This window comes from Topomyia yanbarensis, chromosome 3 (genome assembly GCF_030247195.1).
Source record: "Topomyia yanbarensis strain Yona2022 chromosome 3, ASM3024719v1, whole genome shotgun sequence".
Classification (NCBI taxonomy): Eukaryota; Metazoa; Arthropoda; class Insecta; order Diptera; family Culicidae; genus Topomyia; species Topomyia yanbarensis.
Genome location: NC_080672.1, coordinates 61,785,003 through 61,802,869, shown reverse-complemented (window position 1 = coordinate 61,802,869; position 17,867 = coordinate 61,785,003). Strand labels below are relative to the sequence as shown.

Genomic DNA, 17,867 nt, shown 5'->3' with positions numbered 1-17,867 from the left:
TAATTGTATCGTGTGTATTGGGAATCCCATAGCACATGGGACAGTTATTTATTTATTTATTGTTTTATTTATTTATTTATTTATTTATTTATTTATTTATTTATTTATTTATTTATTTATTTATTTATTTATTTATTTATTTATTTATTTATTTATTTATTTATTTATTTATTTATTTATTTATTTATTTATTTATTTATTTATTTATTTATCATCGCACATTATAGTTCAAATGACTTGGGTGAGAAACAGTCCATTCGAGTTGGCCTCCTCCTACAAGGTGCCACCCTCTAATGGGTGTAAAAACCACTATCTTTTCGTAAGGTTAAATGTACAAAATTAAGTAAAATTACATGTCAGGTTTCTTATTACAAATACATATAATAATCACAGTAAACACAATCTTCTTATATTGCTTGCAAATATTTTTGAGGAGTCACCAAACTGAAAGGCACAATTAGCACGAGAAAAGGTTTCAATCATTGAAGACAGCAGTTCATGGAATCCAAAAGGTGTCTGATGGAACCTCGACAATAATAATGATGTACATATCTCGTGTTCTCCTCGCTACTTGGAAATCTAAGCGGGACAGCAATTCAGGCGCATCACATTCTCCATTTAAAATTTTCACCAAGGTAGTAGCTTGCTGGATACTACGGCGACATTCTAATCTAAAATGAGCAGCTGGCTAAGGTCACGATACGGTGGTAAATTTTGCGGGTCACGCCAAGACAAGTTTCTAAGAGCTAAGCCTACGTATATTTTCTGTACTCTTTCCAATTTTAAACACCAAGTTAGGTGATGCGGATTCCAAACGGGCGAGACAAACTCAAGGATTGGTCTGACCAATGTGCAGTATAGGGAATTTAGACAGTACGGATCCGTAAAATCCCGTAAAATCTTCGAAATGAATCCCAACTGGCGATTTGCTTTCGCGATTATGTTGGTCATATGAGAATTGAAGGACAGCTTGTAGTCAAGAATTACACCCAGATCATAGACTGCATTGACTCTGGAGCGCAACCTTATCGATAATGTAATCGAAGATCAACGGATCGTTCTTCCTGTGGAACGTCATCACGGAGCATTTGGCAATATTTTCAGTAAGCTAATTCAATCCACACCACTTCACAAAGCGATCCAATAGTGCTTGCAGTTGGTAGCAGTCCTCGGCTGACTGGATGACTAAGTACAGCGTAAGATCGTCGACAAATATGAGCTTGTATCCGGAATCTAACACTACTGCTACATCATTAAAAAACAGTGAGACAAGCAGTGGACCCAGATTGCTGCCCTGCGGTACACCTGATCTATTGGTAAACGGAGCCGATATACAAGAGCCCAATTTCACACAAGGCGTTCTGTGCGTAAGATAGGAGCGTAGCCACAACGTAAGCTTGTCGGACACTCCTAACTTGTACAACTTCTTGAGAAGAATTTAATGGGAAATTCGGTCAAAAACAGATTTCAAATCGGTGTATACAGGTGTATAGAAGTGGACTTGTGTTTTCTTCTCCATGCAATTGATGCAAGTTGACGTAAATTACAGCGGATCGCTCGGGCATGAATCCCTGTTGGTCTGGTGAGATATAACTTACTGTACGGCTGAGGATGAATTGATTGGCAACAATTTCAAATAACTTAGATCCAGCTGAAAGATTCGTTATTTCGCGGTACTGTTTGATATTTCTCTTATCTCCGGCTTTGAACACCGGGAACATGTAGGGTTGTTTCCAAACCTCGGGGAACTGAGACTGGTCATATGATTGGTTGAAGATGCGAGACAAAGGTTGAGCCAAAGCGACGGCACAGCGACAGTAGACAGCAGCTGGAATCCCATCCGGTCCAGGGGAGAAAGAGCTTTTTGGCTTTCTTGCAGCTGCTATTACCATGTCGGGTGAAATAAAAGAAGCTTAAATCGGCGATATCTTGCGGAACAGTTACTAATGCGATATCGATTTCCTGATCAGATGCTAAACAGGGAGCAACGACGGATGCGAAATGATTGGTAAACAATTCAAAAGTTGTTGCAGTGGACGACGCTGCCATTTCATCGAGGTACACATGGGAAGGAACGCTGTAATTTTTCCGTTTTGAATTTACAAAGTTACAAAATCCTTTAGGATTACTGCGTAGGCCTACTTGAACTCGTTGTACTTACGATCTATACAGAACAGCGTTGAGATTCCGGTATGCTTCACTCGCAACGTGAAAGTCGTCTTTCGTGGCCGGCGATTGTTTGCGATGAAGTTTGCGTTGGCATGCATTTCGTTTTCTGCGAAGGGCTCGAAGCGTCGATGTACTTCACGCCGGGGAAACAGGCTAACGTTTTACTGGGAGATTATTCTGTAAGCAGTCTTGAATTATTCGGCAGAAGTTTATAGTCATTGCATCTGCATCGCTGTTACGTAGATGCGTTGACCAGTCCAGATGGAGAAAATAGTCACACAGCTCGGAAAAATCAATCCTATGATAATTCAGCAGTTGGCTAGCTGGAACAACTACCGGCAAAACCGGTCACATTTCGATTCAAGTTTCAATTTATTTTTAACTACAGCAAACAAACATTTGGCACACTACGAATACAAAATTTGGAAGGCACCGGACCATAACCAACCAACTAGAACTTTTTGTTTGGCAAGCGATTTGCGGATGTGGAAAAATATTTATTTCTATGTCATATTTGAGTCTGTAAATGAACAAATTCACATGGAAATGCCCAAAAGTGACTTCTTGAGGTCTTGTGAAGACTCGACACTATTTGGTCGGATTTGGCATGTTTCATTTTGCATGGTCAGTCTTAGACTGACACAATACCAATAATGTTGCTCTGTAATGCATCCGCCTTATCTAGAATAAACAAACCATCGTGTAGACAAACGTCATGAAATCCCAATAATAAGTTTGAAAATGGCCTTTTTAAAGTGTTTACACACATAAACCCTGACTTTCGCCTAGATTTGAATAAATGAGTCACGGCAATGTGCGTGCGTTTGAGGATATTTGAAGAACCTCGGACATTTGGTAGCGTAACCCAACCCCAACATTCCTCTTTCTTGATGGAAGCACTTTTAATCCTCAAACAACGTCTACCCACTATGAAGGCCAGATTACACCGTCTGGGAATACTATAGCGTAGTTCATAAGTCCATGACGATATTTGGACATCGGCAACGACATCAGGTTGTCTGAAATCGTCTTTGTTCTCAGTATAATTTAAATCTCACTTTATGTATAAAGTAATGTCAATACGGTTGACAGATTTGGCTTAAATTTGGAAAAGAGCTTCAGGGTGGTATTGAGTGGAAACTGTACCGAAAATCTGGGATTTTTTTATCCTACTACTACAGCTGCTTATAGCTTTTCAATTGTAGGGGCCCCCTAGCTCAAGAGTGCCCAAGGGCCCCGTGTGGTTATAAGAGGGCCCTGGTTGGTTACCCTATATGTAGACGGCAGTTCTGTTCATTTTACACTAGAATAATAGATTTAACTCAACACATTTCAAGTACCGATATGTAAACTTTAAAGATGAAGCTATAAAGTCTGACTTTCTCTTGATTTAAGGTAAGAATAAAGAAAGAACCACACCTCTTCGAATCATTCCCAACAAGCTCTACTTCATCCACAAGGCAGTAAACATTCTGCCAATCTTCCAAACCCCTAATCGCGTTACCGATCTGTAATCCCAATAGTGCACACGATTCAAAGAAGAGAGAAGCTTCCTATGGCTCTTTATACACCCAGCTCCCAGTCCCCGACGGGTTTTGTTTTCATTGACACCCAAATGATAATGGCGTTTGCTACTACATATGACCGGCTGATACTGCTGCCTGTGGTGTGCCACTAACAATTAATAACAATTTCAAATTAACAATAACAAAACTGATAAGCGAGGTCTGATCTTTACCAGGCTGAACTGTGCGTGTAGCCACATCATCCACCAGACATTCTTCGGCACGTCTGGCGGGGAGAAGACGGCATTATCAGCTGACTGTTCTCTCTCTCTGTCTCTGTAGTACGAGCAATGGAATCTAACTCTTGGACATTCCCGGCCGGCATTATTGAAAGCACACACGCAGTGGTTTATTTTAATTTGATGTACACAAAATACCGAACAATATACACATGTACGAATATAGCAACTGGTATGACTGGCTGACAGCGGCTTTGATCGGCTGTCTACTGTTTAAAGGGCCGGTTTCAAATTGTTATGATGATGATGACTCCTGTTGCTATATACACAATTATAGCAGCTCGGGTGATAACGACGCGTACAGCTCACTGCGCGGCTAATCGAATTGGGAACAAATGCGGACCCCGGGACTCGGCGCCTGACAACGGCAGAGCTCCCACCCAACAACACTCGACGTGGGTTCGTGTTCTGGGCGATTATGGTGTCTGTTGTTTTTTTCCCCCTTTTTGAAATTTAACTGGCTCGGTGCGGTCACATGGCGTCTGGTAGATTGGAATCGTAATAATCGTACAGTTAACCTTTCTGCTCCCATTCGGTTGATACGACAGACCATTATTGGAAGCACGAGATGTAAAAATGAAGCACTTTTTTTGCCACCGCCGCCGCTGCCAGCGGTGAGAATTTACGAGTTTGAAGAAGGACTGCACATGGCGGAGTGGTATGTGTTAGGGTCACTCGAGTTGGAGAACTGAGCTCGTACTTTAAAGTTGGCGATGGTAATGGTCGAAAAAATTTTTTTTCATCTGTGTTTCAGACTATAAAGTTCAGCTTTCGAACGGTCATGATTTTTTTCTAACCATCTTTCATCGACTGAAGTGTAAAATTCTCTTCGTTTATTCTAATCATGTAGAATATTACTACCGTCGTGAGGCTGTTTCCAACCAGCTTGGCCTAGAAAAATCATTGGAATGATGCAATGTTGCTTGTCTTTGGTTATAATGTTGGTCAAGGTTAGACAAAGACGATGGATAAATTGTTTGTTGCATTTTAATTCACCTACTGGAATTTGGTGAAGCTGAAATTACTTCTTCAAAACCAGTATTTGATATCCAAACTAGCCTTGATTTTCTGGTCATCCAGACAAAAATACATTACATTTTTTGCCTTTCTCATATAAAGAAAGGCTATGCAATCACTGTAAAAATCGACTTTTTAACCGAGGCCCGGAGGGCCGAGTATCATACACCATTCGATTCAGTTCGTCGAGATCGGCAAATGTCTGTGTGTGTATGTATGTGTGTGTGTATGTGTGTGTGTGTATGTGTGTGTGTGTGTGTGTCATTTAAACTCACACAATTTTCTCAGAGATGGCTTAAGCGATTTTCGCAAACTTAGTTTCATCTGAAAGGTATAACGCTCCCATAAGCTGCTATTGAATTTTTAGTTGATCCGACTTCCGGTTCCGGAGTTACGGGTTGAAGAGTGCGGTCACACAGCAAATTCCCATATAAACTGGTACCACCATAATGTTCAAATGATGTAAAACATATTAAAATTGATGTAACATTACTCTAGTTTGCGGGTCTCGATCACTAATGATCAATCAAAGCAGCTTTGACCACATTGGCCACCTATGACGGTTCATGACGCCCTCGGGGAACCCGCCAAGTTTCTAAGCTAATATCACACCCATTCCACAACGAATTCTCTACCGATTTTTACGAACTTAATTTCAAATGAAAGATACAGTAATGCCATTGACTGCTGCTGAATTTCATTCGGTTCTGACTCTTGCTTCCGGAGTTACAGGGGTGTTAGTAAGGATACACTGGAATTTCCCATATAAATCGCGGTAGAATCGTAATACCTCAGAGGCTAAAAACTATTGAAATGGTCACCAAATTACTTCTAATCGTAGATCTAGATCACTGATTGCCAATCAAACATTCTTTGAATATATTGTCCACTATCGACGATTCCGGAAGTCCGGAATTCCGGGCATATTCCACAATTAAAGTCACATCGGTTCATCGGTGATGACTGAACCGATTTTCTCAAACCAAGTCTCAAATGGAAGGCAAAATATGCAGTTGAGTATTGCGTAGCCGCCCCTTCCCCCCCCCCCTCCCCACCTTGCCCTTACACCTCCCTCCTTCATTACTCCCCTCTTCTTGGATCACCCTCACGCCCAGATTTCCTTCATCCACCCCGTATACCGAAATAAGATGAAGGATTTCTGACGCATCCTCCACACCCACTCTACTAAACCCCCATTCCCTACAAGTTCAAACGCATTCCACCAACCTTTGCAAATTATAATAACATGAAGATAACATTGAACTCATGCTTATTAAGCTAATTAAATATTATTCTTTTGCCTTTCTTATATAGAAAGGTTATGCAATTGCTCCAAAAACCGACTTTCTAACCGAGGCCCGGAGGGCCGAGTCTCATATAACATTCGACTCAGTTCGCCGAGATCGCAAAATATCTGTGTGTATGTATGTGTGTATGTATGTATGTGTGTATGTGTATGTGTGTATGTATGTGTGTGTATGTGCGGATTTGTTAACAAAATGTCCACATCGGTTACTCGGAGATGGCTGAACCGATTTTTACAAACTAAGATTCAAATGAAAGGTATAATATTCCCATAGGTTGCTATTGAATTTCATTTTCAACCGACATCTTGTTCCGAATTACGAGTTGAAGAGTATGGTTACAAAACAAAATTTGTTGATTTTTCCAAATCGGTTTCTCGGAATTTTCTGAGCCGATTTTGACAAACTTAATTTTAAATGAAAGGTCCATCAGCTGCTGTTGAATTTTGTGTGGATCCGAGTTCTGGTTCCTGAATTACAGGGTGATACGTACGATCACGCAGCAAATCCCGATTCTAACGAATTCTGCGATGAATGTAAAAAGGTGATTTTTTTTTCCAAAATGTAAACACAACTGTTGAATTTGTAGATCTAGGTCCCCAACAGTCATTCAAAGTCTCTTTGGCCACACTGGCCACCATCGACGGATCCGGAAGCATCCAAAGTCAGAATAACGGTTATATTGGTTTCTCGAAAATGGCTAGATTTGCTCAACTTAGTCTCAAATGAAAGGTGTTGCGTCCCCAGAAACTGATATTAAATTCCATCTCCATCCGACTTCCAGCACCGGAGTTACGGGTTGTGGAGGTCAATCACATAGAAAACTCCGATTCAAACCGATACCGCGATGAATGCAAAAAGGTTCTCTTATATATACTTACCAAGTGTAATAAGAATGAAAGACATTTCCATAAAGTTATATTGTACGAACCAGCTATTAAATCATAGTTTGTAGAAATGAGAAAGGCACAATTGCACCTCTAGGTGGATTAAAACAGGTTTTTTCAGTTTAACATTACCGTGGCTGTTTTATCTTTTACAAAGTTTTAGAACTCGAATAATGATTTATTTTCCTGTATATAGTTGTCATGTGATGTATAATAATAAAATGTAATATATGCATTTAAAAGCTTTTAATGAATATAAACAACGCACACATTCTCGTGATTCATGATTGAGAAAGGCACAATTGCACCGCTAGGTGGATTAAAATAGGTTTTTTAAAGTAATAAATAAAGTATTTTAAGTTGTGGAACAAATCATTCGGTTTGTATAGCATGCACGGCAAAAATCCATTCAAAAATTCATGAAAAAAGATTACGATTTCTTGAACTGAACGATTTACGAAAACCGTGACCAAGTTCCTCAAATTATGAATAAAAAACCTCGTATTCATGAAACCATTTGTGCTTCCAGCAAACTAGTTCGCGCCGAATATATACATGGCATTAAATTCGAATGTTTGGTATGATAACTGTGTTTGTTTCCGGGACATGTTTAGTTTTTGTTGTGATTCTTGCTCATAAATTGGGAATACACAGCCGACTGTTGAGCGATGTTCATGATTGCAGAAGCTTTTTTGCGAGTTTTGTGATTTCTCATCAAGTTACCGTGATATTTTATTCGAAAGTCTACTATCGGATTTTTCTGCATAATTTATGTTGCAAAACATAAGTAGCGATTTTTGTAATTTCCATTCACGTTATCGTGATATTTTAGTCATGATTAGATTGATTTATGTTCGTAATTTCAGGATCTTTATCACGAGCAGTGTGATTTATGTTCTTGATTTTATGATCTTGGTCACGATTTTCGTATTTTATTTGAACGTTATCGTGATATTTTATGCTAGAGCTTACTTTCGAATTTTACATGTGGAGTGATGTGACTCGTGTTCAAGACATCAGTAGTTTTGGTAAGAAATTCGTCATTTCTCTTCACCTTATCGCGATCTGTTATTTTTTGATTATCATCGGTTTTTTACTCGGAGTAACGTTACAGTATATACGGGTGAATGACCTATAAGGTTAAAACCCGTCCTTAATAAAATTAATCAGGTTACAGTATAAACAAAAACATGAAAGTGTGACTGATTCACGGTATCTTGTTCTGTGAACTATATCACGAACACGATCTGTGGCTCTATAATTTATTTTTGGGGCTCAACGCAGTTTTCTTTTTCTGTCGAGATATCACACTGAACATTATCGAATAAATAACGATGCTTGTGGTCCTAATAATTTTCTTATATCTACTGCTCGTGTCTCTTGCTGGGCTTTAGTAGCTATCATACATAACATTTCATGGAATAGTGCGTGGAATAAAAATGATTTCACGAATAAGTTTGTGAAATAGTTCAGACCTGTTGCATGAAATTGAAACTGATTAGGGATATCTTTTTTACTTTTTAACGACATTCAATCAGCTAGAGATTACTAAATAGGGAAAGTTATGGAAATTTTGAACCATATTACTCAAGCGAGAGCAAAGATGTGAAATATACAAAATTAGAATTAGAAACAGGCTTAAAATCACACGGGCTAATTTTTTGTCTTTTGTTGGCAGGAGTCGAGTTTAGGCTCGAATCGAATCACTCAAGTCTACCAACATGCCTCCTAGTAAAGACAGACTTGTCTCCCTTTACCGTGAGAACCGACAAAAGAGAAGCCACGTAAGATCACCACTGAAAACCTATCGACGATTAGCATCAATGAAATGCAGTAGTTCATCTCCGTTTGCCTTTCGAATGCCGGGGCCCATTTTTATTAGATCATTGCCATTGAACTTGCTGTGGTACCGGGTTTGCTACTGTGTGTAAGGTGGTGGCTTTGTCAACAACGACTACTCACAGCTGCCGAGGGATTCCTATCAGTTCCTAAGCTTGACTCCTGCCAACCGAAGAAGACGAAAGATTAGTCCGTATGATGTTAAGCCTGGTTCAAATGACCCTGCCACTTCTAGTTTTCCGATCTGTATACACTCAAGTTTTTTTTACGTGGTTTTTTTTTGCGCGGTATTTTTTTACGCGGTTTTTTTTTACGCGGATTTTGAAATTTACGCGGTTTTCATTTACGCGGATTTTGAAATTTACGCGGTTTTCTTTTACGCGGATTTTGAAATTTACGCGGTTTTCATTTACGCGGTTTTTGAAATTTACGCGGTTTTCATTTACGCGGATTTTGGAATTTACGCGGTATACATCAATGAGGTCCCCTTTATCGCGGATTCTTAAATTTAAGTGGTCTTCATTTACGCGGATTTTGAAATTTACGCGGTTTTCATTTACGCGGATTTTGAAATTTACGCGGTTTTCATTTACGCGGATTTTGAAATTTACGCGGTTTTCATTTACGCGGATTTTGAAATTTACGCGGTTTTCATTTACGCGGATTTTGAAATTTACGCGGTTTTCATTTACGCGGTTTTCATTTACGCGGCTCGTATCCCCCGCGTAAAAAAAAACCTGAGTGTATTTCACATCCTTGCTCTCGCTTGAGTACCATGGCTCTAAATTTTCATAACTTTCCCTACTCAATAATCTATAGCTAATTGAATGTCGTTAAAAAGTAAAAAAGAAATTGTGATTAGAGTAGAGTGGGGTCAAGTAGGTCAGTTTTCTTTGGCGAACTCGTGTGATGGTAGTTTTGCACTGATTTTGACAAACAAGCACTCGTTGGAAAGGTTATACATCTGGCAACGTTTTAGAAATAATGATTTTATGTTTGGCTGAATATTTTTCAAGCTACATCTATTAAGGCAAAGGTACATTTTTGACGTTGAAAATCACTTTATTCGACTTTAAACAAAAGCCTAGAAAATCAGCAATTCTACTTTTATTTGAAGATTATGAATACTGCATATTTTTAAAAAATTAATAACACAAACAATAAATGGTATTTATAGACGTAATTCAGGTAAGAAATTGAAGAAGTGGCAAATGATGTGAAAAATCATGAAACCATGTATGGAAATGTCGAAAAAGCGTGGATTTTTTCAGCAGTTCCATCTGGTTTTGTACTTGCTAATGACTTCTTCGATGTTCTCGTCATCCCCAGAGTGTGGAATAGAAGTTGTGCATTCCGGCTCACGTGGTTACTTAGCTGCGGAACGACCATGTTTACGCTTCGTAGCAGTTTTTTTGGATTCTTTTTTCTTCTCTTTTTCGATCAAATTTCGTTCTCTTTCCATCTGCTTCTGCCGTTTTGCTGCCTCTCCTTTTTCATTTTCGCCAGAGTCAATTTCTCCTAACATCATCGGTAGTTTTTTGCCTTTCTCATATAGAAAGGTTATGCAATCACTCTGAAAAACGTCAACCTAATCCCGGCCCGGAGGGCCGAGTGTCATATCCCATTCGACTCAGTTCGTCGAGATCGGAAAAAGTCTGTATGTGTGTGTATGTGTGTATGTGTGTGTATGTGTGTGTATGTGTGTGTATGTATGTGCGTATGTGTCAAATAATGTCACTCATTTTTCTTAGAGATGGCTGGACCGATTTGCCCAAACTTAGTCTCAAATGAAAGGTGCAACCTTCCCATCGGCTGCTATTGAATTTTGGATCGATCGGAATTCTGGTTCCGGAATTACGGGTTTCAGAGTGCGGCCACACAGAAATTTCTCATATAAACTATAGGAAAAATTAAAAATAGAATTTTTATTTTTGATGCTAAGTGTGTTCAAGGTGCATGAAACGTCGAGATTGGATGCAAACTCGAAAAAAATGTGACTTTTTTGGATTTTGGCACATTTTTGCCTTTCTCATATAGAAAGGTTATGCAATCACTCTAAAAAACGTCAACCTAATCCCGGCCAAATTTTTTTTTCGACTCGCATAAGGTTTCTGGATTTTAACAGGGGCGTAGTTGATGGTTTACGGAGAGGGATTACATCCCCCCTCTACTGTTCACTCCTCTCCTTTAAAAATCTCCTTAAATCACCCCTCAGACCACCACCCCATCCAGCCCTCATACCCCTCCCTTTCAACCCCATCATCTTTAAACCACCAATATATCACAAAGCATACCAATTTAAGCTGGGGAGTCGTTCGTTCATGGGACTTTCGCCCTCCTCACATACCAACCCTCGCATGACAAAATGAGTTAGCAAGCAGATAACATTGATCTAATGCTGATTAGGCTAATGAAATATGATATTTTTTTGTTTCAAGTGTTTCACCGTCGACACGTAGCTCATCAAGTTCGTGGCTGGCATGCCATTGTGTATAAGTGCAAAGTGTACTAAGAATGTAATGGACATTTCCACAATTATGTTGAACATAAAAAGCCTCCGTGTCATAGTTTATAGAAATGAGAAAGGCACAATTGCACCGCTAGGTGGATTAAAACAGGTTTTTTTTAGCTGTAATTGCTTGCTCAGCTCGTAAAGACTGCAGCATCACTGAATCAGTGAAAAGTGCAGCTTTACGTCGCTTTCGTCCTCGATTCGATGGTCTGCGCAGTCTGGCTGAAAGTCTTCATTGAAATATATTGTCCCCAAACGGCTGACCTATCGTGCCCCAAGCGCAAATCTTCTTGTTGATGCCTGGTTTTTTTCAAAACCAAAAGCATCCCAAAACAACACAATACCCGTGTTCAGCATTAATTTTTACGTGAGAAAAAACTTACTTGGCATTTTTTTACATTTATTAAATGTATTGTACTAAGGGCGAAAAAAATGGGTTTTCGCAAAACGCGAAAAATTAAACGACGCCGTGCCGTAACTACTACAGTCGGTAACAACCGAAAGGATAGTCGATGACGATGTTCTCTACCGTGTATCTAATTCACACAACATGAGCGACCTCTGCAATAACATAGCAAAGATGATGCCATATACCTATTGTATCCCCATACCTCTTTGACCCCATTCTACTCTACAAATTAGTCGAAACAAAAAAGACATAGGGATATCTTCTAAATATCACAAGCACGTAAGATACATCGAAAGTCATGTACTAGGAATCATGAACGAATCCATGTATTTCATGGCAACTACTGGTCAGTCGTCACTATTGTACTAGGAATCATGAACCACTTCACGAATACACGAATAATATTCGATGATTTCGTGAAGTATTTCTCGAGTATGGAAGTTGAATCGTGAGTAATATATTAGGAATCATGAACTAGTTTGTATTTGTATTTGTATTTAAAATTTGTGTTCATCTGACACTAAGTCTTGATGAACTAAACTAAAAATAATTAACTTAATGTAACAGCAAACGGTGACGAAATTGTGATGAATTATAATTGAGGTCAAAGTGCTCGACAAGCTCGTTGAAGCGACGAATAATCGCTAAAATCGGACTAGTAGCAGCGTAGTTGGTGTTTCGCATTTCGATGTGTAGTAATGTCCGAGGGCGAAGAACACGGGTTGGGGCGTAGAGGTTGATTTGTCCAAGGAGATCGGGAATATCATACTCAGCCAACAGAAGCTTTGACATGAAAATGGCCTGCGAAGTATGTCTACGTTCTTGCAAAGTATGTAGTCCTAATAGTCTGCAACGGTTCTCATATGGTGGCAGGTTCAACGAATCATTCCAAGGCAATTGACGTAAAGCATATCGTATAAATTTACGCTGCACAGCTTCAATCCTTTCACTCCACGTTACATGATAAGGACACCAGACGATGTTTGCAAATTCCAACTGCGAGCGCACCAGTGAGCAATATGAAGCCTTGAAACACAGAGGATCCCGGAATTCGCTAGAAATTTTGAACATAAAACCTAGAAGTCGATTTGCTTTGTCGATGGTCGCTGACAGGTGATTGGTATAAGTTAGCCTTTCATCGAGAATAACACCTAGATCTTTTACGTGGTCAACGCGTTGCAGCTGAGTTCCGGCAATGTTGTAGTTAAAATTAAGCATGTCTCTTGTACGATGAAAACTGATGACAAAACATTTCGTAACACAAAGGATCAACATGTTTCTTTGACACCAATTGTAAAATGTATCAATGAGACACTGTAACTCACGGCAATCGGCTTCATTCCTTATCACAAGAAATATCTTCAAGTCATCGGCGAAAAACAGTTTCCCTCCACGCATTAGAACAAAGACCGCATCATTCACGAACAATGAAAATAGTAATGGACCTAATGTACTACCTTGAGGAACTCCGGAATTACTACAAAAGGATCCAGACACGTTGTCACCAATTTGCACGACGCACTCGCGGTGAACAAGGTAGGATCGAAGCCAGTGGCAGAATTTCGAGGTACATCCTTTATCATTATCAAGTTTATCAAGCTTTGCAAGCAGTATCTCATGGTTAACTGTGTCGAAAGCGGCCTTAAGATCTGTGTAGTCCGTGTCCACCTGGAGTTTCCTGGACATGTTTTCAATGCAAAACGATGTGAAGCTAACTAAATTCGTCTCAACCGATCGACCAGGGAAGAATCCGTGCTGACAAGGGCTTATGTAATGTTTACTAGCAAAAACAGCACCTCATTGATAAGCGCTTCGAAGATTTTTGACTCAACTCTCAGCGAAGTGATTCCCCGGTAGTTCACGATGTTGCTTTTGTCATTTTTCTTGTGCACCGGAAACATAACTGAAAACTTCCAATCATCGGGAAATTTTTGCTGCTGAAGCGACACATTGAAAAGGTGCGTCAGTGAGACCGCTAAGATATCGGAACATTTTTTCAGAACAGCAGACGGCATAGCACTTTGTCCTGGAGCATAAGACCATTTTGTTTTCCGTATTGCAGAGAGAACCGATTGTACTGAAATAGTGAATACATCCATATCCACTGCACCAATGGGAAGATCACGGGTCGCGTTTTTGAGCTCGATGGCAGATGGCACATCAGTCGTGAAGACACTTGAGAAGTAGCTGGCAAATAGGGAGCATTTTTCCGCCGTTGTAGTCGCTACTTCGCCATTGTAGACCATCCTAGACGGAAGACCCGTTTCCTTTCTCTTCGTTTTAACAAAAGCCCAGAATCCCTTAGGATTTCGTCGTAAGTTTTGTTGGATGCGCTTCACATATCCTTTGTACAGCAATTTATTGTAACAGCGGTACTCATTACTGGCGAGTGCGAAAAAGCGCTTGAGAATAGGGCATCGACGATTTGTGTACGCACGTAGGGCTTTGGCACGGATGCGTTTCAGATTCCGAAGCATGGCGTTAGACCATGGAGGCTTCTTGGGAGGTTGATATTCTGGCACGGATTTTGCAACAATCGGATATAAAGATCGACTGCAGCATTTACATCAACTTGATCAAGTAGTACACTCCAGTCAATGAGCGATAGGGTGCGACGTAGTGCTGCTAAATCAGTTTTGCGAAAATTACGACGATTCCCAGCTAAAGCTTCTTCATATTGTGGTGAACTAATGATGGAAATGGATATTTCTAGTGCGGAATGATAGTTATCCAAAGGAACGATCACACTGGAAGCTTCACTCACAGAACACTCAGGTAAAGCATTATCACTGACGAACACAAGGTCAAGAAAACGGGATTGATGGTTGGAAACGTGCTAGCAGGATTTGTTTGTAATTTAATGTAATTTGTAATTTATTTAGCATTAACGATACCCTGGTGGTTGTACCATTTGTCAGGTCAAGGAAGCTACGATTGAGATACATACATTTTGAAAACTAGTGGTTACAAATGATAATTAGTTTAGTTTAACGCCTTCTAAGGGCAGTTTTGAACGCGACAGCGTTCGGTTGTTGCTTCAGGGCTAGAGGTAGTTCATTCCAGGCGATAGCACCAGCAACGAGCACGCTTTTTCTTCCCGAAGTGGTGTGTTGTGGAACGATGAAGCTTCTCGTACGGTTTAGTTGGCCTCTTTGCAGATGTTGTTGGATATATTCTGGTAGATTGCCGGAGTATCCTTGCAGCATAAAACAGAGGATTCGGTGTTGATAGTTTGTGTCGAGTTCATGTCCAAGTATTGAACTACGCACCGTGTCGGTAGATTCTCTTCGACGCAAGTTGTAAACAAATCGAACGGATGCTTTGAAGCAACGGTTAAGCTGTTCTTTTTGTGCTACTGATAGACCCGGATAGTACACGACATCACAGTAGGTCAGGAAAGGAACTATGACGGCTTGAACAAGTTTCTTCCTGGTGGCGGTTGGCAGAACGGGAGCAAATTTACGGAAAGTGTGCAAAGTCCCGAAAATTTTTGCAGTGACGCTGTTGACTTGAGACGACCAGCGAAGATTGTTATCTATATGCAGACCCAGATTTACAACTTTTCCTGCTATCTGGATGGTTTCTGAGCAAAAAACAATTTCAGTGTTCGGGGTTACTGTGCCTGTTTTACAGAAGATTATGGCCTGGGTTTTTTTCGGGTTCGGGAACAAAGCATTTTGTCTCGCCCAGCTCTCGATAATGTTCAGGTCGGCATTTACTGCTGCGATAAGCATATCTACATCTTCTCTTGGTCCAGAAATGTATATTTGCAGGTCATCAGCGTAAAGTTGATACTGACACTTCAGATCTCGTGGCAGGCTGTTTATATATAAACTGAACAGGAGGGCGCTCAAACATGATCCCTGAGGTGTACCGTCAGTAACGGGGTGAATATCGGAAATTGCATCGGTGGTTTTCACGACTTGCTTTCGGTCTGTCAGGAACGAGTTAATCAGACTGCAGGCGTTGGGTGTGAAGTGAAACTCTTCCCGAAGTTTGTTTTGAAGTTTGCAGTGGTTGACGCAGTTGAATGCAAGCGAGAAATCAACCAAAACCATCACAGTGCATTGGCCTCCATCGAACTTGTTGTAGATATCATGAGTGACTTTAACGAGGGCTGTAGTTGTGCTGTGTCGTTTGCGGTATCCGGATTGATTCCTTGCCAGGAGCGGGGGATTCGCATTTTCCGTATATTTAATGATCTGAGCTAACAAAATCTTTTCAAATATTTTGGAGATGGCAGGTAGTACAGAGATCGGCCTGAAGTCCTTAGGTTGCGTTGGGTTCGATATTTTGGGGATGGGGGTGACAATTCCTTTCTTCCATATAGCAGGAAAAATATTGGTGTCAATTATTGCATTATACAGATTCACTAGCGTCGGCAGAATGAACGGACAGAGTAGTTTTATAAAAGATATTGGGATGCCATCCGCCCCGGTGGCACTTGATTGTATCTCTGCAATCTTTATGGAGACCTCTTGGCTATTGGTGTGTTGGAAACTGAATCGATTTTCGCCATGTACATTGGTTCTATCTACTACGTCGGTGTTGTGAGGTTGCGCTGAGTGTTTTAACCGACGATGGCCGTCACAGAAAAAGCGGTTTAGCTGGTTCGGCTCAATTTGTTCCGTTGGTGCGTTTTGCTTACTGTTGTTGTGAATGCCTTCGCGACGCAGATTATTCCACAGTTTATGAGCTGACAGGTTAGGCGAAAAATGCCGTTCTCCGTACTGCCTCTTCGAAGTTGAAATGAGAGTGGCGGCTAAGTCCCGCTTCCGTACGTAGTCACACCACTGATTGTCTCCTTTTACACGGTTGGGGTTGCGTGAGTAGAGGGTGCGAGCCAAATCCCTGATGTAGATGGCCCGTTCGATTTCTGCAGTGATCCATGGTGATTTCCTATTCTTGACTCTAATAACCCTTTCAGGGGCATGCCGATCCATTAGGTTTTGTATCTTGGAAGTAACACGCTCAGCTTTTAGATTGATGTTTACGATGTCTGCAATATTTTCGAAATTGTTGCTCTGGAAGTCTGCCTGGAGTCTGGTGATATTTACGGCACGGAAATCTCTAACTGTGATTCGTTGAGCTGGGGGCCTTCTGATTTTTACGTCGGAGATGAGGAAAACTGTTTCGTGGTCAGAAATACAGTTGGTTATTGCTTTGGAGGTCACGATAGACTGCGGGTTGTCTGTCACCAGGAGATCTATGGTAGTGGCGGAGACATCGGTGATCCTTGTAGGGGAAGTTGGTAGAACCGACAAGTTGAAGGCATCGTGTATTCGATTTAATGCGGCATGATTTCCCACCGGATGCAGAAGAGACACATTTATGTTGTAGTCACCCAGTAGAAACAGCCTGTCAAAGCCGAGTTCTTGTATATCCAGCAGTAGTTTTTCATACTCTTGGGCAAAACTTTGGTTGCTAGCGTTAGGGTTGTAGACAATGGCGATACCAACGTTGAGGTCATTAATTCGAGTTTGTACAACGAGGAATTCAAATCTTTGATTAATTGGTGTATCGGGGTTGAAAGTAGATTTCAGGATTGGTGTCGCTTTTATTCCTTTCAGAAAATACAGGCCGATTCCGCCGCAGGACTTGCTGTGTCGACCTCTAGTTGATGGTAGGCTGTGTTTGATAAAGTTGTAGGATGGTAAACGTACTGGTCCGATTGGGCTGGATGACTTCATCTTAGTTTCAGTTACACCGAAGAAATGGTATTGATTTTTATGTAGAGCAAGTTTAATGCCGTCGATATGGCATTCCAGGCCACGCACATTAAGGTGGCCGATTCGTAAGTGGGAGTAGTTTTTTGGCATGTAATTGTTTTTATACGGGATCGTTAGCGCTTAGGTTTAGTTTGACTGCAGGGAACATTCAGCAGATTCTGCGTCAAAGAATATAGAAGACTCGTTGATGCTGGGGT

General features: G+C 40.6%; 1 protein-coding gene across 1 annotated transcript; it reads right to left on the bottom strand.

The window, feature by feature from the left end:
* Positions 1 to 14,928: 14,928 nt before the first annotated feature.
* On the bottom strand, positions 14,929 to 17,631 carry LOC131686963 (uncharacterized). Its single transcript, XM_058970996.1, has one exon. It carries the CDS (start codon positions 17,629 to 17,631, stop codon positions 14,929 to 14,931), a length of 2,703 nt encoding a protein of 900 aa, XP_058826979.1.
* Between the last annotated feature and the right edge of the window lie 236 nt (positions 17,632 to 17,867).

What these genes read in the sequence shown, in the direction of transcription:
- LOC131686963 (XM_058970996.1), bottom strand. Translation starts at nt 17,631, where the DNA reads ATGAAGTCATCCAGCCCAATCGGACCAGTACGTTTACCATCCTACAAC.